Below are 22,652 nucleotides of genomic sequence, written 5' to 3'. Positions count from 1 at the left end.
CTTATTAACAAAATTGTATGTTTTTACTAAATTCTATTTGTTATATTAATATATTCATAAAATGTATCATGGTAGCCATCTTACAAAGGAAATTATTGATATACGTAGATAAACTATAGAAATGTGGCATGAATAATATATAAACCTTGATACTTGCTAGAATTGAAATTACTGGGTTCCCCAACAGCCCCACCATTTTTTTAAATGACTGTAGTGTGCAGCAAAACTGATGTGTTTCTCCAAAAATCCTACTATTTTTTAAAATCCACTCGATTTTCAAAATTGCAAATGTCTAAGTTTAAAAGGTACAATTTAACATTTGCATAGTGGACCTCTTAAGGTTCACATTATATATTGGCATGCTCCCCGGGTATTGCACCCTCTCACTTTAAGGTAGATTCACACGATTGTTTTTTATGGACCATACAAAGTTAGTATAACCAAATTTGTGAACCCCATGTTAAAATGAAACCTCAAAACATCAAAATTTTTTATTAAATTCACATATATAACTTAAAATTCATGAGATATAGTGTGAATCTCGTGTTAATATATTATAACTTTGCAAATATTCTACTAAATTAACATATATAGTTCGAAGTTCGTATAACCATATCTATAAGCTTCTTAGTTGAAACATCACAAACTAACTTTGCATATATAGTACAAAGTTCACATAGAAATGTGCGGATTTTAATTAAGTAACTCAAGGAGATCCGCGAATAAGGGGCGATCTACGAAATTTTTTAGCATGCAAATTTTCTTACATTCGCATGCTTTTTGAATCATATATAAAATTATTTTTGTTCATTTTGTTTTTTTTCTCATTTGTTTATGCAAGAACCCTAAACCCTTTTCCTTTATAACCCTCAACATTTTTTCTCTTCCCTTGCAGTGATTCTTGTGATTTTATTGTGCTGCATTCTAATGAGGTTTTGATAACCTTCACATTGACTTCCCAAGTTAGGTCAAAATGTAAGCATTTAATAGCCCCATATGTATTTGTGTTTGCTTGTTCTTTAGTTAATATTTTATATTTTTGTATTGGTGTAATGGGGATAGGGTTTACCGTGCACAAGCATTGAATAGGGGTTTTCATAGTAGTTGTTGTAGGTAGTTATGTTAATTGAATGTATGAAATGTATATTGATGGTCTTTTCTCACATACTATTTTCATTAGATGAATAATTTACAAAAAATGAGTGTACTGTACGACAAAAATGATGTGTTTGTCTAAAAACCCTATAATTTACCAAAATATGCTCGATGACTAAAATCACAAATAGCCAACTTTGTTAGGACCTTTTTACCCTTCACATGTATGAAACTCATGAAGTTCACGCAATATATTGCTCCACTCATCGAGTATTGCAAACTTTCACTTAAAAGGAAGCACATTTTTTTTGCAAACATCACAAAGTTCACATAATAATATTTGTGAACATCCTTTTTAAGCACAAACCTTGAAACTTTGTAAATACCTAACTAAGTTTGCATATATATCCTTCTGATATGCGAATCCAAATATGTGAAGTTCCTCATGAAAATTCACACATATAAAAGAAAAATTGCATGAAATTATGTAAATATGCATAAAACTTTCATATAGTTTAGTGGAAATTCGAATGGAATCATGGAGATATGCATAACACTTCCACATAGTTTGATATAAAATCGCATAATTAGAAGAAAAATTGTACGGAATCATGCGAACTTGCATAGAACTATAAGGTTATTAACTGCTCATATCTACAACAAAAAGTTTAAAACACCGAAAATTGCAGAATTAAAGCAAAAAACTAACCGGGGAAGCCAATCAGTGTCTGAATGGAGCAAAAAAACTTACTAGAGAAGTTGATGAGCAACATAATGAAGCAACAAAAACTTTCACATGAATCATCACAAGGGTACATCGAAAAGGGCTAGGGTTCTAGAGGGAAAGGGTTATCACTCTTTCCACATACAAATGAAAAAATAAAAAAATGAGCACAAACCCTATATATATAAAGGTAAATCTGCACACTAAAGCGGAATCTCACATCTCTTAAAGTTGACTGCATGGAAAAGTCCATCAATTCCACAAACTTTTCATGATTTTCGCATTGAAAGGACACTTGCACAACTACCATCGCAACACTCTTGGCGAAATTTGCAAGTAATGGATTTTTGAAAGGATTATCGCAATTTTAGTATTATATTTGCGAAACTCATGAGAAATTTTTGCAAGGATTGTCAAGAGTTTTCATCAGATATCGTGACACTAGTGAATTCCACTGAAACATTGTGCAAATATTGTTTTTAGTGGTATTTGTTGTACAACACAATCATTTTCATTTAAAATCACTCTTAGTTACTCAATGAAATAAATTATGCTAATTATTTGTAATCTATTGACGATGATAATTATTGTCATCCATATGCTGGTTATCTGTAATCTTATGGATGACTATGTTAGTTTAAAACCGATGATAAATGTCACAAGTGATATAATTTCCAGCTGCTATATCTATTTTTTTTTCAAACTAACATAACTGATGATTTATTATCGTCGACATTAGAAATACAATCAATATTTTTTATATTTGGCTATATTTAGTTTTTTTTTGTTTTTTAATTTTGAAACTAACACAACCAACGATAAAAATCATCGACTATTTTCCTTATACCAATGATAATTTATTGTTGGCTATGTTAGTTTCAAAATAAAAAAATGAATATAACCAACGATAAAATTCGTCGCCTATTTTTCTTAGAGCGACAATAATTGATTGTAGATTAGGTTAGTTTCAAAATTTTAAAAAAATGAACATAGCCAATGATAAAACTGGTTGGCTATACTCTTAATACTGATGATAAATATTGTTCGGCTATGGGTACTTTAAAAGCAATGATAATCATCATTTGGTAATTGACAAAGATTAATTATCATCGTAATTATAAAAAATGTTTGGCGTTGATTAATCATCATCATATTTTTAAATCAATGATAATATCGTTGGCAATGTCTCTTTCTGACCACCTTCTGTGTATTCTTATTCATATTACCGACAGGATAAGGTAAATGATAAATTATCATCGACAATAGTTCTTTTCACTATGACATTATATATTGTCAGGATTAAATTGTTATTGACAATGATAATTTATCATAGCTATTTTTTTGGTTGGTAATAACTTATTTTCTTGTAGTGATTCCATAGACAATATATTCAGTCACTAGAATATGAGAGCTGAAAATATGAGAACTAATTTGTGAAGTGTGATTTTCATCACCTTTTGTTCTTTTCTCTTGAATCTAACTATGTGATCTACGTACTTGGTTTATAAGAACCTGCTCTTGAATCATCCTATTTTGATGCATAAATGAGTTTTTTTAAGACTTTAAAATCAATGTCATTCAAAAATAAAAAGATTTCATTGAAAAGTGAATGATTCCTGACAAATTCAGCATGCGCAGCACATCCGTATGGTTGGATTTGCAAAAAAGTGCTGGAAATGCTCATATTTTTAGTTCTCATGATTCCGTTCCATATCCTATAGTTACTCTCTCTCTCTCTCTCTCTCTGTATATATACATCCTCACAAAAGGATACATGAAAAAGGACGAGGGGAACAGTGTATGAGAGAGAGAGAGAGGAGAGAGAATGGGCGGGAAGGAATACGCGTACAGGGATGTGTCGAATTGCAACACGTACACCTACGGCGACGCCCTCTACTGGGACAACCGCTATCTCCAGGAGGTCATGCCCTACGACTGGTACCAGCGCTACTCCGCCCTCCGCCCCTTCGTCAACAAGCACGTCCCCAAGTCCTCTAGGGTCCTCATGCTCGGCTGCGGCACCGCTGGTCTTCTTCTTTCTCTACCCCTCTCTCTTATTTTCTTTTTGATGGGAATTGTCATCGTTCTAGCCTAGCACCTCCTTCGAATCGATGTTCGATGCTGGAATTTCTATGACAGAGTTGGATCTTCTTTCTTGGAATATTTTTTATGAGCACCCTTTTGGTTATTTCGGTCATGCACCGACGATTTGGTGAAATTTGCGTTGTGGATGTTTGAAAAGTTCTGATTTTGTGATTTTTTGTTGCTTTTGTAATGTAATTACGGGAGCATATCCGTTCAAATTTCCAACAGACAGGAGTTATATTCTCCACTAGAACGTTTTAGTCAATACCCTTCAATTACTTTGTTAAATTCCCCAAGTATGCTGGTATGATCCCTCGTGCATGCACCGACGCCTCACTGCCCGAGGTGCCTTTTGGTGTTCTCCATGTTCTCATCCAACGATGCACCTCTTGCCGTCAGCGATGGGGCTCATCCTTGTCCCCTCCTTTGTGCCCCAAAAATGTCTCATGTAATGCCTATATACACCCTGTATTCCTGAGGGCTGTTGTATGCTTCTTAATAACAATTCTTCTCCATCTTCTCGTGGATGTAGGCTGAATAGCCGAACCACGTAAACCTTTGTTTTTGCCTTGCTCTTGTTCTCGACACGATCCTGGTTCTCCCATTGTAAAAAAATGGGTCACGTTAAGGATAAGTGCTGGGAAATCCATGGCTGAACTACAAAAAGCCAGACCGACAAGGACCAAAAAGGTGGTACTACACTTGATGATTTGGCCTAGATGATTCAACAATTGAACAAATGAAAATATCGCCATCAGTCATGAAGCCCCGAAGGATCCAAGAACAGGTAACCCTCATGTCCTAACCTCTAATACATCTAGCAAAACTTGGAGCATGGACACCGGAGCCACAGACCACATGTCAGGTCACGTGGAATGGTTATCGAACTTCATATCCGTTAACAAGGATCCCGTATGCATAGCAAATGGATCCTTAGTCCCGTTTCAAGGAATAGGTGATGCTTCCTTTTTGGACAACATGAAAAGTTCCGAAGTATTATATATCCCTTACCTTCCCAGCCATCGTATTGTCTGTTAGAAAATTAATGAGAAGTCGCAACTGTGCCATTATGAAGTTGTTTTTCAGGACCTGAGCACGAAGAGAACTATTGGTAAAGGGTACGAGTCAAATAGACTCTAAGTTTTGGATGTTGAGACTAAGGCATACATTGCCAAAAAGGAGACCGATCCTGATCGCCTATGGCACTCAAGGCTGGGACATCCATCCAATAAGATTCTAAGGATTTTATTTCCTGAGATTTTACCATGTTATGATTCTTGTGAGGCATGTCAATTTTCCAAACAAAGTAGGATGCCATTTTACCCTTCTGATGAAAGATGCAATGACATTTTTCAGTTAGTGCATTCTGATGTGTGGGCCTGCCCTAGATGAATTATACTCTGGTTTCATATATTTTGTTATATTTATTGATGCTTTTTCTTGTGCTACCTGGATTTATTTTCTCAAGCTCAAGAGTGAGGTTTTTAGGGTCTTTAAAGATTTTGAAAGTATGGTCAATGGCTAGTTTGAATTCAAAATAAAAATTTTTGTTATGATAATGGAGGAGAATTTATTAATAATAATTTCACCGAGTACCTGACAAGTAGGGGCATCCACCACCAGACTACATGTGTTAGAACCCTGCAACAAAATGGAGTCGCTGAGCGAAATAACAGACACCAGCTCAACGTGGCATGGGCATTCATGTTTCACATGAATGCCCTAAAGGGGTATTGACATGATGTTGTTGCCACTGCTTGTTGCATCATTAAGAGCCCCCCTTTTCGGCCATTGAATTATAAAAATCCATTAGAGCTTTTGAGAAGTAGAAAGATTTCCTTATCCCATTTACGGGCTTTTGGATGCAAATGTTTCATCCACATACAAGAGCAACATCACTATAAGCTAAGAAAATACACAACAAAATGCATATTCTTGGGCTACTCTGTAGAAAAAGGATACAAGTGTTGTGACCCCGAAAGGAAGAAATTCTACTATTCATGAGACATGAATTTTTTGAAAAAGAGTCATACAACAATGAAGGGGACCCACTTTTCTTCGATAGTGGAAAATAAGGGGAGAAACCAATCATGTAGGGCACTTCCGTCTTACCAACACTTGATGCTCAAAACCATAACAGAACCACCAACTCACCATGAATTGGCAGATGCAGAGGATGAACATGGAATTTCCAAATCTAGTCCCATTACGGTCCCCAAACAAACCATTAATGGACCTAGGTGATCCATCCGTGTAAGTGTTAAAATGTAATTTGTATATACATAGATATATCTATATATGTATACATTATATATCTATATATATCTATATATATATATATATTATATTTTTTCTTGTAATACCCTATAAGGGTAAAACCATCATTTCCTATTTTATGCATATTCTCCTTTAAATATGCTTGTAATGTTTTTTTCTTCTTTTATTTTTTTCCTTTTATTTTTTTATTTTGGGGGTCCACAATATAGACGTTGGGCCCCTCCGGGGCGTTACACCAACGATCACAATTGTGACCGTTGGAGGGGATCCAACATCTACATGGAACCCCTCCAAGGCCTCCATCTCTTGTTTTATAAATAGGGGTTCAACCCCATTGTATTCTTAAGTTTTTTAGCGAAAGCTCTCCATTTCAATAAAGATTCTATTTTATTTTTATGCCTTTGCATTTGTAATCTCTTGTATGTGTTGTGCCTTTGTGCACACATCACACATTGAGAACTTAGTGCTTTTGTGCACATAGTCTCTTTGAAGACATTTTTACATGGTATCAGAGCTTGGTCTATAGAAGAAGAGCTCATGTATTGTGTCATCATTGTGGTTGCCTCGAAGAATGTGCCCATTCCACATTCTTGTTCTTTTAGCGTGAAAAGTTCTTGCAAATCATTTCAAGTAAAGCGCAATACATCAAGTAAGCTCAAAGAATATCCGTAGTGGTAAGATTTCAAATTTAGAAGATTCTTTCTTTCTCATAAAGATACTTCCATGGGGGAATTTGATTCTCATTTTCCCCTTAGTTTTAAACTCAATGAGTCCAACTATCATGTTTGAGCCAGCAATATGGAAGCTCGTATTAAGGGGAAAAACTTTTGGGGCTATGTCAAAGGCACCATTTTCGAACCCGAACCAAAAATCACCATCATTGGAAAAGATGAAATTAAGGTTCTTGATGGGGGAGAAAGAGAGAAGGCCTTTGAAGAATATAATAAGAAACATGAAGAGTGAGAAATGAAGAATTACAAAATCCTTTCATGAGAGAATGTATACCTTAAGAGATTTATCCCATAAATACTATCTTTAAAAAAAGGCATTGTCTTTTCAACAAGGAGAGATGTCTATTAGAGAATACTTTGCCGAATTATCATCCATTTGGGATGAACTTGCACTCCTTGAACACAAATGGGGTGGAGAAGCTATTGAGCTAAGGCATAAGCAATTGGAAGAAGTTCACTTTTTCAATTTTTTGAATGAGCTTAGACCCGAATTTGAATAAACTGGATCCTCTCTTTTATCTTCTTTTACATCTCTTCCTCTAGAAGATGTTCTTACCAAACTAAGTGGAGAAGAAACTAGATTAGGAATGAAAAAAACTAATCAAAATATGTTGGCCGTTCCTTCAAAAGATGAAAATGAAAGAGCCTATGTCGTCTCTAGACCAGAGAATAATGTGAATACATATAAACCCCCTCATTTTAACAAATTTCGAAATCAAAATCAAGGAGCGAGAGAAAATGATGTCCAAAATGAATGGTATCAAGGAAGAGACTATTGTAAGATTATATGTCATTTTTGCAAAGAATCAGGACATTTTTGCTATGTCTACAACCTTTCAACCATATAAAGAGGAGGGTCCATCTACTTCTAACAATGAAGTGTTGTCTCTAAGTCAAATCATGGAAGCTCTTCAACCTCTTCTCAAGGGATCCATTTTCGGGGCCGCCATGTCACCTCTCATCCTGGTAAGACTTTTTGACTTTTAGATTCGGGTGCTGTGATCATTGCAAAATTTTTCCTCTGGTTTCCCTCTTTTCCTTTTTTTTTAGTCTCTATTCTCTTTTTGAAGGTGAAATAAAAGATAAAAAAGAAAAGAGAAGAGAAAAGAAAAGAAAGAAGAGAGGAGAACTCTTTTGCAAAGGTCTCACTTGACCTAAATTTTGAAAAATGTTTTGAAATTACTCGCCCCCGTTTTTGAAAATTTGCGGGAAAATGGTGAGACGATATTCGGTCGTCGGTACGAGGTTCAACCATTTCTGGCGCATTTACCAGGGGTAATCAAACCAAGGATCGAACTTATTATGCCTTTTGCTTTGCCTAAATATTATTTAAAAATTTATTCTAAGTCTAAATGCACAAAAAATCATGCTTGTGCAATGCAAATGCAAAGATGTATGCTTTTGAAAAGAAGATTTTTAGAACTTTGATTTTTCCAAGTGATTTTGAAATACATTTGGAGATACTTGAAGAAATGATTCAATTAGTTTGAAAAAGTTAGATTTTGAATCTAACTTATAATTTTGAAAAATGGATCCGGAAGAAGAGACTTGAAATTCTAAGTCTTGAAATAATTAGAGTTTGGGAAAATAAATCTTGGATGAAGAGAAATGGATGATTGAAATTCAGAATTTTGAAGTAAGAATGAGATTTCAAAGTCAAGATGAACTTTTGAATTTGGATCGATTTTAAAGAATCGATTTTGAAAGGCGATCTTTGGTTTTGAACCTGAAATAGGAATTTTTGATTTGGAAATTGAATTTAGACTTGGGAAAAGTGAATTTAAAAAAAAAATAGAGTTGGAATTGGAATACGGATTTGAAAATCAATGTGAGATTTGGAAATGGAATTTGAGTTTGGATTTGAAAATCAAATTGGAAAATGAGATTGGATTTGAAAATCTGAATCCGAGATGGAATCAGATTTGAAATCTGGAATCCTAGATGAAATTTGATCCGAAATCTGGAATCCTAGGTGGAATTGGATCTGAAGTTTGGAATCCAAGATGGAATTGAATCCGAGATCTGGAATCCTAAACGGATTTGAAAATCAATGTGAGATTTGGAAATGGAATTTGAGTTTGGATTTGAAAATCAAATTGGAAAATGAGATTGGATTTGAAAATCTGAATCCGAGATGGAATCAGATTTGAAATCTGGAATCCTAGATGAAATTTGATCCGAAATCTGGAATCCTAGGTGGAATTGGATCTGAAGTTTGGAATCCAAGATGGAATTGAATCCGAGATCTGGAATCCTAAATGGATTTGGATTTGAAATCTGGAATCCTAGATGTAATAGGATTTCGAAAATCCAAATGAGACTTTGAAGATGGATCTGAATTTTGGAAATCCAGATTGAATTTGATTGTGGAAGTGGATTTTCAGAAATCTGAGTGGAATTCGAAAAAATGTGGAGTTGGATTTGAGAAATCCTGATTAAATATGAAAAAATGGACTTGAATTTAGCGCTAATCTTAATCTCAAAATGATTTGAAGATTTAAACTCAGAAGATTTCAAAATAACTTGGGGATTTGGGAATTTGAAGTGAAGAATAGAAAACCTGAAATAAGGAGATGAATATGGAAATTTCAAAGTTGAATTGAACTTTGAAATACGATTTGGGATATTGAATTGAATTTAAAATTGAATCCTAAAAATGAAAATGATTTTGAATTTTCAAATTTTGCTTTGAACTTTTGAAATTTGATTTGAATTGGAAATTGAATTTTGAATATGGAAGTGAATTCAAAATTTCAAAGTCAAATTTGGACTTTGAAATTGAAGTTTGAATTTTGAAATGAGATGAATTTGAATTTTATAAATAAGGATTGAAGATTGATTTGAGAAATGAAGAAGATATTTGAAGAATCATCTCAAAATCACTTGGATTTTGAAATAATATGAAAAGAGTTTTGAAAATATGATGTAATTCTATCATAAATGATAATGAATTAAAGAATTTTTGAAAATTGGATATTGAAAAACATATTTTATTTTTTGAATTAATTGAAATAAGATTGAAGATATAGTACATTCCTGACTATGGTCATAAAATGTATTATAAGATAATCTATATTTAAATTCAGATGAAGAATAAAATACATTTTGGTGCCTTTATAGAGTTTGAAATGAAATTAACTCAATATATTCTGACTATGACCATTGATATATATTTTGAGTTAATTTCAAGTTAAACTCTGATAAAGGAAGAAAAATTCAGAAAATATGATGATTTTTGAAAGAGACCCAAGTGTGGATCCAATGTTATTCTATAAAAGATAAAAATCCTAAGCATTGTTCACATTTTGACTATGGTCATCAGTGTGAATCATTTGCTTAGAGTTAATTACCTTTTATTAGAATGATGCACGTGCCATTCATGTTTTACCATTGTGGGATTTTTTGAAATAAAAGAAAAATAATATGAAGCAAGTAATTTGTGATATCTGCATGCTCATACATTTTATTCTAAGCTACAAAGTAAAGATTCTCATTAATATCTAACTATTACAACTTTAGAATTGAAATTCAATTTACAAAAGCCCCTAATTTATGGAGAAAAGTAGCATTTTCCATGTATTTCATGCAAAACAAGATTAAGACACAACAAAAATATAAAATATAGAAGAAACTAAGAGATTGCATTGAAGTTAAAGTGCCTGCAAAGATGCCTATATGTTTAATGAGGGGGGATCTACATAGAAATGAATGTTCATTTAGTGAGTGTTGTGACTAGTGGTGATATGCTTAAGTGTTTAGGTGAAGTATTGAGGGGAAGAAGGTGGTGCAGCTGAAAGGTAAGAAATATGACAGGTAATACCAATTGCTATGTGGGAGGTACAGTAGGTATGGAGATACAAGGGATCCCAACGTGTTATGCTGTGGGAATGGAGCATACAAATGCAATGAGGACACTGTTGGCAGGGTGAAGGTATAAGAATATGAATGTAGTGGTGGGGTCTACAAAAGCGGAATGAGGTGTTGAAGTAGTGTTTCAGTTATGGAATAGATGGTGAAGGAATTGTAGTGAGAGCATAGGTTAGGTGAATAGTGGTGAAGGTAAGTAGGTATATATGCAGTATGCAGATGGAGTGGGAAAAGGTTGAAAGCAATGATGCAGAAAACGAAGAAGGAAAGGGTGAGTGGCTATGGGGAAAAAGTGCAGTGGTGCTGTAGCAGTGGGTGCCACAACAGTGTGCAAGAGGGTAAAGTACCTGAACACATGAGGTGATGCTACAACAGGTGTAGCAGGGGGGGATTAGTGCGTGAGGGTGTAAACATGGGCTAAATGGTGGTGAGGAATGAGGTTATGAGGAAGATGCAGTGTTTAATGGTAGGGGGTGGCTGATGTACGAAGGTGTTGATGCTGCAGGAGGTAACAGTGTGATTAAAGAGTGCAGTGAGTGAGTATGAACATGATATTATGCAACAGGTGAATGGATGGAGTGCAGCCAGACGAGGCTGTAGGTGTTGATGAAGGAAGCACAGGAAGGTATTATAAGGGATCTTGACAACAAACAAGAATTTCATAGTAACAGAGGCATTCCAACATCCAACAGTAAACAAAAACTTCTGATAATAAACCAAAATCAGATGCTCATGATGCATAAGATGTAGGGGATAGTGTGAGTGGGTGCTGGCAGCAATGAAAACTGATGCAGGTGTTTGAAGCTAAAGTAAGATGGAAGTGGTGAAGATGTGGAACCTGTGAGTGTGGCACAACTGAATACAAGTGTGTTAGGTGCTGTGATGGGACCCAAAGAAATCACTGCTGAATTTGTTGAGAACGAAACAAAATAGAAACAAACAAGCTGCAAGAGGAAACTAAAGAACCCAGTTCTGAATTTACTGTAGTAGTTGAAGAACCTAAAATATTCATAATACTACGGTAGATGAATGACAACAGACATCAGGCAATCGACCCCAACCATAGCCTCAAAACTTTAGTTGCCTGCACACCTAGAACAAAGAAAAAAATTTCATTTGGCGTGATTTGAATTAGGCTGGAGCCTAAACCTGCAGGCATGGTGGGGAAAGAGGCCATATGCGATGGAAATCAGCATGCTTGCTACTGATAATAGCATTCCCTACAGAAATTTGAGCTACCTCTTCCTTTTCCATCACATTTCTGCTTCTGATCATCGCCAACCCAGAAAAATTTAAATCCAGAATGACCATCTGCCTGGTCATCATTAGGAGCAGGAAGGTTAAGATCAAGAAAATCTGCAATTACAGGTACCTGTTGTTGAATCAAAATTGTCCTACAAGCATCGCCTCTGAACCCTGAATCTCCAACTGGGGCAAGATGAGATCTCTTGTGTCCTAATAATTGGCCATAAGTGAACACCTTACAGCAGATTGGGCACTGAACTTTGTATTAAAGGCAAAAATAGACACACTTGAATGAATGAAAATTCCTTCATTCCCCCACGGAGAAAGTTGAAAGAATAGCGGAAAACTTCACGTTTCTTGGAATTTTGATCGAAGCCATAGAGAAGTAGCATGAACAGGAATGGTCTCTACAACTATGCACCTCAAATGGATTGCCAGGAGTGAGGAGTCTATCCTCACATCAGATTTCAGTGTTTCTTTGAAGTGCCATAGCTTCTAAGTTATCTGCACCCACAACTAAAATTTGTCTCAAGCATTTGGTACACCAACCAAGATGCAAGATCAGAAGCATCCCTGCCCCCATTGTCAAGATTCGACCGCACACTTCCCATAATCAAAGTTACTCTGCAAATTATAATATTCAGGTTTCTAGTAGTGCTTAAGCCTTCTTTCAGAGAAAAAAAAACTCACCCAGAGGAACCTTGGAACTCCAGCTATATCCAAGTGATAGCTATTTTAATGAGCAATCTGAAAGTGAATGGCATACCCTACGATGAACTCCTTTCATTACCCTATTTGCCTTTCCATCTCTGGACATCACAATGACTGAAAGATCTATTTCAAACCCAACATATTTAAAGGATCTGAAAACCCCCAAGTCAGGCATCACCTGTAACGACACTAGACCCATCTTCTTGTCCATTAAGGATGCTCAGGGTCTTTCTGGCCGCACCACACGCTATCACCTTGTGGGAGCACTTCCTGAGCATCATTTGGAATGATTCTGAGCTAGGTGGGAATTGGGGTTGCTCATTGAACCAATCGTTTTCTACCTTCCAAACAACACTGCCCTAGAACCTAAGAAAGAAAAAGGAAAAAGGAAAACCGATTAGGTGTTTTTCTTTCTCCTGTATCTATTGAGGGCAGAAGCAAAGAGGCCATGAAAGAGGTTTACTCAAGCAAGATGCTATGTGATGCGTCTCATAGAGACATGAAAACGCCACGAGATACAACAGTAAAACCAAAAATACGGTGAATCAAGGAATGTCCAAACCGATATTGCTGTATTGTGGTGAAGCAGATTGATGTGGGCGATAAAATGTGATGCATAAAAGCCATGATATATAGTAGAGGGATGCGAAATCAAGACGAACATCATAATAATCAAACACATTCATACAATATAATAGATCATCAACTTAGAACAGGAAATTGAGATTGACTAATAACCAAAACAGGGACTCGAAAATAATAAAAATGCTCAAAATCACAAACCGATTATCGAAACGGAATTGAAAATCAAATGTGGCCTAGAAACCGAAATAAGAAAAGGGAAATAAAACATAATATAAATTGGAATCGCAATATGTAAGGTGATGACGAGAGCATCGACATATATAAAATCACTGAAATTCAATAAACAGAAAGAAGAGAAAACAAAAGAAGAAAAGAGAAAAAAAATGTTGGGATGAGACCATCCTGTTGCTTTTGCACAGGAGTGTGTTGAAATTTCTATAAGCAATTCAACGCTACCCATGGTGCGTTAACGAAAAATCAATGTAGACTGATGATGCAAAAGCACAGAATCAAAGAAGAGAACGATACAGATGTGAAATAAAAATAGATCTAGCGATCTAGTGATGATCTGCAAAAGGATAGAAGCAAATATGTAATTCGATGTTATTAAAACGAGAAATAAAAAAGCAAGATAAAAAAAAAGAAGGAAAGGAAAGAAGAAACAAGAAATTAGGTGTTGGAATAAGAAAATTCCGTCAATGTTGCAATGGATGGATCGATCTTGCTATATGCAGGTCGATTCCACCCACTTTGCCTTGTAATAAGAGAAAAGAATGGAGAAAATGAAAGAAATTAGAACAGTGAAATGCTGAAGATAAAGGAAAAGAAATATTTGCAGAAAAGAAGAAGACGATGGTTACTTACCTGTAGTATGGCTTTAGGATTAGCTTGATCGGCAGAAGAAAGAGGGAATCCAGAGGACAGGGGAAAGAGGAGATCAGATGAAGAAGTGTCGAGATGCTGGTGTAATAACCGCAAAATTTATGCAGCTTAAAGAAATTATATTTAAATATATACATATATTTATTTAATTAACGAGAAATGGGCCTGGGATCCGTTATCGGATCCAAAAGAAAAATGTGCATATTAGAGTATTTTAGTAATACTATATAAATAAATATCTAATAATAGTAGATTTTTTTTCAAATCCACTGTCGGACCCAAGTGGATCCAACCCCTGGGTCCACTGCTATTCACGCGACCCGGATCCAAATCGAATTTGGGTCCAGCATCGCGGGTCGGGGGTCGGACCCGGACCCGACCCGACCCGACCCACTCCCTATAAAGTTTTAATACAGGGAGGGATAAAAGGGGGGGGGGGGACCCGATATGGGTTGCCCGATAAACGTAACAAGAGGGGGGAAAACCCCTCCCCCGACATATCGAGAGTTAGGGTTCAGTGGAACCCTAACGCGTAAGGATGGGGAGGTGGGGGAGCACACCGCAGCCGTCGGAAAGGTAAGATTTCCTCCCTTTTCGGGAGGCCACCCTCCTACAAAGGGGGACCCCCGAACCCTTTTTTTTTCCTCCCTCTCTCTCGATATCCCATTCTCTCTCTCACTCTCCTCTACCTCTAACCCTCGAAGCACCCTCCGATCCCAGGCCTGCAGCTCGAGACCTTGCAGGGAAAAGCCGACCTCTCTGGTGGTGGTGCTGTCCAAGCCAACCGACCTCCTCTCGTGGCTGCCGCAACCTCCTCGCCGGATAATGGTAGGTTACTGTGCTTATTTCTGTAGGTATTTCATGTTTCGGGATGATTGGGGGGGGGGTTTACAATAGATACTACCATGATTAGGGGTTTTCGTGTTTTACCCTATTCGAGGAGAGGATGGGGATTTATGACCGTGGGGGAGACTGTTTTTTTTTAATCGATTGGGTGTTTGCTTGAAAATTCATCCTTCATTCTCGAATTAGTTATTTTGTTTGAAATTTAGATGGGAAATCTATATCCTTTTCAATCGAAAACCCTAGTTCGAATTGGGTTTTTCTTGACCTTGGTATTGAAAGCCCTAACTAAGAGTCGGTGTGTCTTTTTCAATCCTTTCAAGTCTGAAATGTGTATGACTGTTTCAAATTAGGTCTGATATTATGTTGAATCATCGCTGAAATCATTTTGGATACTTAAATGATGAATATCGCATGCCTTCAATTAATAGTTTCTTTATGTGTAGCATTCATTTCTTACTACCGTGTGCAACTGATATGTGTATGAGTTATTGACTGTACTAATTGAACATGTGGGAGAACTTAACAGGTAGTTGCTTTTGTTTTTGGGTCCAGCCGAGTTATCTTGATCACACCATGGAGGAATGTCTAGCTGTTGTTTGTTTTTGTTTTTGTTCTGCATAATACAACATGCTGTATTTAATGAACTGAAATGTTAAATAATACTTAGTTCATATAGCTGAACAGGGTCTAGTTGGGTTATTGGTTTCTTGCGTAACTCAGCATGCTATGCTATACTAAGTATAGTAAATGGCTGAACCGATAGTTATTATACATGCTGTATTTTAGTGAACTGAAATGTTAAATAATACTTAGTTCATATGGCTGAACAATGTCTAGTTGGGTTTATTGGTTTTCTGCGTAACTCAGCATGCTATGCTATACTTACTACAGTAAATGGCTGAACCGATAGTTATTGTACATGCTGTATTTTCGTGAACTGAAATGTTAAATAATACTTAGTTCATATGGCTGAACAGTGTCTAGTTGGGTTTATTGGTTTCTTGCGTAACTCAGCATGCTATGCTATACTAAGTATAGTAAATGGCTGAACCGATAGTTATTGTACATGCTGTATTTTAGTGAACTGAAATGTTAAATAATACTTAGTTCATATGGCTGAACAGTGTCTAGTTGGGTTTATTGGTTTCCTGCGTAACTCAGCATGCTATGCTATACTTACTACAGTAAATGGCTGAACCGATAGTTATTGTACATGCTGTATTTTAGTGAACTGAAATGCTAAATAATACTTAGTTCATATGGCTGAACAGTGTCTAGTTGGGTTTATTGGTTTCTTGCTTAACTCAACATGCTATACTATACTTAATTATTCAAAAAAAAAATATACATTGTAATGACTGGGTGATCTAGTACATTGAATTTCCTGTGTTGTATAACTGAAATAGGCAGAATAGGTTACAAACTCTATTATTTTCGGCATGCATTGTGATGCACATCAAAAGGTTAAGTTTTGGCATATTGGCTATAAACACCGCATATGTTAGTTCGACAATTGTAAATATTTCAAGATCTTAAGGAGATGCCTACTTCCCTTTTTACATGTTGTAAATAGTATGCATAGAAATCTTACGTTCCTATTAATGAACTATCAATAGTGGGTTTGTGAATGTGCCAATTATCATTTTAGTAAATTTTATCACCATTGATCCTTATAAAGGGCCGAGCTAAGTTAATGATGATTCAAGTCAAAAAGAGTTGTAACCACTCTTTTAGTTTAAGAAAACCATGGTAGTGATTGATGAATAAGAGTAAATTTTCATTTATGTGTAATTGTTATGGTTTAAGGCTGGCATGTGAATCACCAAGCCTGGTACTTGAAGGCTTTACCTTGGCACTCTAGTTAAAAAGGTTAATACCCACATAAAAATTTAACTTTCGTGCTTCACTGGTTTACAGGCACCAGAGCACTTTGGGTGGGTTATGCAACCAATACGACAAAGGATTGGGACGGTTTTATACCCTGGGTAAATTGACTAAGGTTGGGAATTCTACTGCCGTGGTAGTAGAAAGAAGTTGGGGAAATGCCCTGTGCTTCGGGAAATAAATTAAATAAAAAGAGTAACCCACTCAGTTTCGGGCTTACCTTGGAGAGGGTAGGTGGTACAAAACTTCGGGGACATGTGTTTTTATTCGAGCGTAAAGCGACTCGTTGGTCCCAGTCCTCGGAGTTGGGGGACCCGGACTACCAATATGTCCTAGGTGGTAGCTCTTTGTTCTTCTGCAGAAGTTAGGGATGTATCCTGTTTTGGTTCTGGCCTTTGGGAGTTTCTCTCGGTCACTGGCCGCTCCCTTGGGATTTCAGTCTCAGTTAGAATGTTCGGGTTAATAAAATACCCTTGAATAATATACCCCCGAACGCTTTCTTCTGAGATGGTTGCCTTGGCCCGCGTGTACCCGTGGGATAAGAAAAGATAAATATCAACTAGAACAGTTAGGTATCACTGTGTTGGAGTCATTAAAGAGACATTTGCATATTCTTCAGCATACTTTATATTCGGTGCTTATGATGAAACGACATCCTAAACTGTGCAGATATGAGTTAATTGAATTCATATTGTGTATGTTATATAGATGTTATGCATGTTACTGTTAGTTCTGTTATTGAATATGCTTTAATTGCTTAATACCTTACTTGCTTAATTGTTGTAGTTGCATAAGATGCTTTACATGCTTAATTATAACTGTGGCATAATCTACCACTCTACTTAGATATACGTCGGTTATTGCTGTTGCATCGACTTCTTTATGTGTTTAATCACACACCTGACACATGATCTACTTGCAAGAATAATTACAGTTTTCCTACTTAGACGTGGTAGTCTAATTCCTATAACTTTTATCATTTTCATGCACAGAGTAGTTCTATAAGCAATGCGAGATGAGGCGCTGACCAAGACTTGATCTATTTGTTCCCTAACGATCCCAATTTCTTTCAGATTGAAATTTTTGTCTTGAGACTCATGATGTGATAAACTCTGATGTTGGATTCTATTATTATTGAAATAAAAAAAAATAAATGGTGTGGTTTGCTTTTACCTTCCTAATGCTTAACCCTAGAATCATTTGTTGTTTCCGCTTTTACAAAAAATCCTCAAAAATCTGGGTTAAAATTTTGGGGCGTTACAGCTGGGGTGAAAGCGGATCATGGAAGAAGACCCCTGCACCTCCTGTTTTATAATAGGAGGCCGTTAGGCTTTCTTTCAATTGGGTCCTTGGTTTTGAGATTTTCCAAAAGGTGGCTCCCTAGTTTTTTTTTGAAATTTTCAAAAAGGGGGCTCTTTTACAATTTCTTTTCAAAAGGGGTGTTTAAAAGCCATTTTTTTGATTTTCTTTTTTTTTTCTATTTTTTTGTTCTTTTTGTATTTTCTGTTTTTTGGTGTTTTTGAAGTAAAAACTCTAAAAACTAAAGGATTTTAAACTAATTTTGCAATTTTCAAAAATATTTACAAAAGAAGGGTTTTTCTGAGAATTCAGGTTTGATCTTTGGGAATTTCTTCAGACCTCGAATTGAGAAATATGGAACAGTGGATCCAAACGGATACCGGATGAACTGTCTGAGCCATTCCAGACTATTTTTGGTATTTTTGTAATTTTAATTTGGAAATTGGATAACGCGACTCAGGTTTGGGTTTTAACACTGAATTCAGATCCAAAATCGAGTCAGATATAGAAAATGGATTCTGATTCCAGTGAATTCGAGAAATAACTGGAATTTAGATTGGAGCTGACTCAATTTATTCAGAAAATGAGGGCCAGGGGCAAAAAGGGGATTTTTATAAAGTTTTGAAAAATTTGGGATGTTCACAGGTGCTTCCTTTCATATGACTCCAAATATCTTTGCTCTTTTCGAATACACAAAAAAATTTATCTCCCTTTTTTGTTTCAACTGCGTATGGTGTTTCTTTTGAAATTAAAGGAATTGAAAATTTTGAAAATCAAGAAATTTTTATTCCTAAAATTAGATTTATTTCTAAGTTAAAATTAAATTTGCTTTCGGTCTGTCAACTATCGGACCATGAGTGTGATATCAAATTCTCATCAAATAAATGTTGGATACAGGATCGCCGGTCTGGGAAGTTGATTGGGGAAGGTTATAGGAAAGGAGATCTATATTACATAGAGTTTCTCCAAATTTCGAAACTCTTTTTTGTAACATTGCCCAAAATAAAGATATAAATGTTTGGCATAAGCGTCTTGGCATCGTCAAACTTTCTTATTTGTATTTTGTTAAAGATCTATGTAAGGACAACTTCACTTGTGATGATTGCATTCTTGAAAAAATGAGAAGCTTAGCTTTTGGACAAAAAACTATGTTTACAACCAAACCTTTTGAAATTGTGCATTTGAATGTATTGGGACCGACACCCGTTGTATCTAAAGGATGATTTGCTTACTATGTCATTTTTGTTGATGATTATTCTAGATTTTGTTGGATATACTTTTTCAAGCATAAACATGAAGTTTTTTTTTTATTTTTAAGACATATCACATGATAAAAAATCAATTTAATAGTAAGTTAAAAATTCTTGGGACTGATTCCGGAGGAGAATATCTCTCAAATGATTTTAAAAATTATCTTGAAACTAATGAAATTATTCATAAAAAATCATGTCCCAAAACACCCTAACAAAATGGCTTAGCCGAAAGAAAACGTAGACATATAGTTAAAACCACTAAGACTTTACTTATCTCTCAAAAAATTCTTAAAAGATTTTAGGCCGAGGCGGCTCTTGTATCCGTTTATCTTATAATCGTCTTCCTTCAAAGAACTTGAATAAAATATCACCTTTTGAAACCTTGTATCAAAAGGAACCCGATTATAATAGACTAAGATTTTTTTGATGAAAATGTTTTGTTCTTACCGATAAAAATGATAAACTTTCACCCAAAGTCATTCCTTGTGCATTTCTTGGATATTCAGAAACACAAAAGGGATTTAGGTGTTATAATGTCGTAAACGATAAACTATATGTTTCTAGAAATATAACCTTCTTAGAAAATTTATGTGGTTTTGAAGAATGTAAACCCCATGAGGATAATGCCGATTATTCCTTCTTGTTTGAGTTATTGTCTAGAAATGATGATATTTCTAGTGATGATGAAATGATATTTGATGCTTCTAATAATGATACACAAGAGAGTGAGCGTCCACTTCTTGGGCAATTCTAATAATGATACACAAGAGAGTGAGCGTCCACTTCTTGGGCAACCTATCGAATAAGGAATATATAGTGAACCAATTACGTATACACCTAGAGATAAAAACACTTTTAGAAGTGCAATTGAAAAATATAGTGAATCTAATGAACCTTCCTCAATAAACAGTCCTCGTAGAACCGAGAGAACCAGGAGAAACCCTTCTAGATTTATATCCTATGAATCCTTCTCACCTAAACATAGAGTATGTCTTAAGCCAAGAAAATGATAGAATGGAGGGATGCAATGGATAATGAACTTAGAACTCTTATGAAAGCTTATGATGTAGATGGTTTTTCAAAGTCAAAACTAAGAGTGATGGGTCACTTGAAAGATATAAAGCTCGTCTAGTCGCTAAGCGATTAGTCAAAAATATGGTATAAATTACGATAAAACATTTGCCCCCGTTGCGTGGATGGTTACTGTTGGGTGCCTAATTACAATTGTTTCTATTAAAAAATAGAATATATATCAAATAAATGTTTAAAATGCAGTCTTAAATGAAGATTTAAATGAAGAAATCTATATGGATGCTCCTCCGGTATGGATGTACCTAATGGTACAGTTCTTTGCCTATAAAAAGCTGTCTATGGTTTGAAACAAACTCCCAAGGCTTGGTATGATCGATTTAACAATTTAATGGTAGAAAATAGTTTTATTTCATGTTATACTAACACTGCTCTATTTGTCAAGAAATCTGATGTAGGAATTGTGATTTTGTTATTATATGTTGATGATATGTTGATCACAGGTGATTATGCCAAATGAATCGAGAGTATTAAGTTTGCATTAACAAAAAAATTTGAAATATCAGACTTAGGTTTTCTGACATATTTTTTAAGCATTGAAGTTGCCTATTCTCACAGGGGCTATTTTTTGTCTCAAACTAAACATGCTTGTGAGGTCATTGATAGGTCAAACATTACAAATGATAAAATCTGTGAAACTCCTGAAGTAGTAGATTGATGATGGGATTCTTCTAGAAGATTTTACTCCTTACAGGCAACTCATTGGTTCATTGATGTATCTTAGCATTATCAGGATGAATATCTTTCATGCAATATATGTTGCAAGCCAATTTCAACATGCCCCTACATCAGTTCATATGAGTGTCATTTTTTGAATTATCATATATGTAAAGGGAACCATAAATAAGGGAGTATTTCTATTTTCATCTTCTGATTTGAATTTAATTGCGTATACTGATTCTGATTGGGGAGGTAACCTAAATAACCATAATTCCACCACTGGTTTTTGTGTCTTTTTAAGCGAATCATTGGTTTCTTGGAGATGTAAGAAACAACAAAAGGTATCACTGTCTTCTATTGAGGCTGAGTACCGAGCCATGATAATTATAACCATGAAAATTGTTTGGCTTCGGCGATTGCTAGAAGATATGGGAGTTCGTGTTTAAGGGCCTACAAAGCTGTGTTGTGTCAACAAAAGTGCAATATATATTGCCAAGCATCACACATTTCATGAGCGTACAAAGCATATCCAGTTGGACTGCCACTATGTTAGAGAAGGATACCTGAAGAAAGTCATTGATCTTCTGTATGTGACATCAGAATATCAAATGACTGACTTCTTTACTAAGGCGCTCAGTTTCCTTCTATTCAATTTTCTTCTTGGCAAACTTTTGATCATCACACCGTAAGTTTGAGGAGGATATTAAAATGTAATATATATATATATATATATATATATTATATTTTTCTGGTAATACCCTATAAGGGTAAAACCATCATTTCCTATTTTACACATATTCTCCTTTGAATATGCTTGTAATATTTTTTTTCTTTTCTTTTCTTTTATTTTCAGCAATTAGGGGCCCCACAATATAGACATTGGGCCCCTCTAACGTCTATATGGAGCCCCTCCAAGGCCTCTATTTCTTATATTATAAATAGGGTTCAACCCCCTTGTATTCTTAAGCTTTTTAGCAAAAGCTCTCAAAAACTTGTCTCAAGCCTAGGTGTCGTTCCTATACAATGTGTACTTTGCAAGTGATCCATCAAGCTTTGTGGATGCAAATTCACAAACAGTTTGGAGAAAGGCCATGGAGGAAGAACTCACTGCACTTGATAAGAACCAAACATGGGAGGTTGTTCCTTACCCTCAGGAAAGAAGGTTGTTGGTGGACCTATAAGATCAAACACCGTAGTGATGGAACCATAGAAAGATACAAAGCCAGATTGGTGGCCAAGGGCTACACAAAGAGCGAGGGAATTAATTATAATTAGATGTTTGCACCTGTTGTTAAGATGAACTCAATACGAGTTATTCTATCTATTGCTACTAACGGGAGTTTACCCACATACCTTTTGGATGTAAAAAAATGTGTTCCTCCATGGGGACCTCGAGCAGGAAGTATACATGGAGATGCC

The 22,652-nt window shown here is 35.6% G+C and overlaps 1 protein-coding gene across 1 annotated transcript in view; it reads left to right on the top strand.

Annotated features, from left to right (window-relative positions):
- The first annotated feature begins 3,604 nt into the window (after window positions 1-3,604).
- The window catches only part of LOC149814758 (S-adenosyl-L-methionine-dependent methyltransferases superfamily protein), a 33,224-nt gene continuing 14,176 nt past the window's right edge, over window positions 3,605-22,652 (top strand). The window contains exon 1 of the mRNA XM_089988284.1: window positions 3,605-3,846. Coding sequence (XP_089844410.1) covers window positions 3,645-3,846 — 202 coding nt within the window. The 5' untranslated portion in view covers window positions 3,605-3,644. The remainder of the gene's footprint in view (window positions 3,847-22,652) is intronic.

Source organism: Nuphar pumila, chromosome 15 (genome assembly GCF_984573655.1).
Source record: "Nuphar pumila chromosome 15, dmNupPumi1.hap1.1, whole genome shotgun sequence".
Classification (NCBI taxonomy): domain Eukaryota; kingdom Viridiplantae; phylum Streptophyta; class Magnoliopsida; order Nymphaeales; family Nymphaeaceae; genus Nuphar; species Nuphar pumila.
The sequence above is the reverse complement of the archived record's forward strand: the minus strand, read 5'-3'. Positions and strand labels throughout refer to the sequence as shown.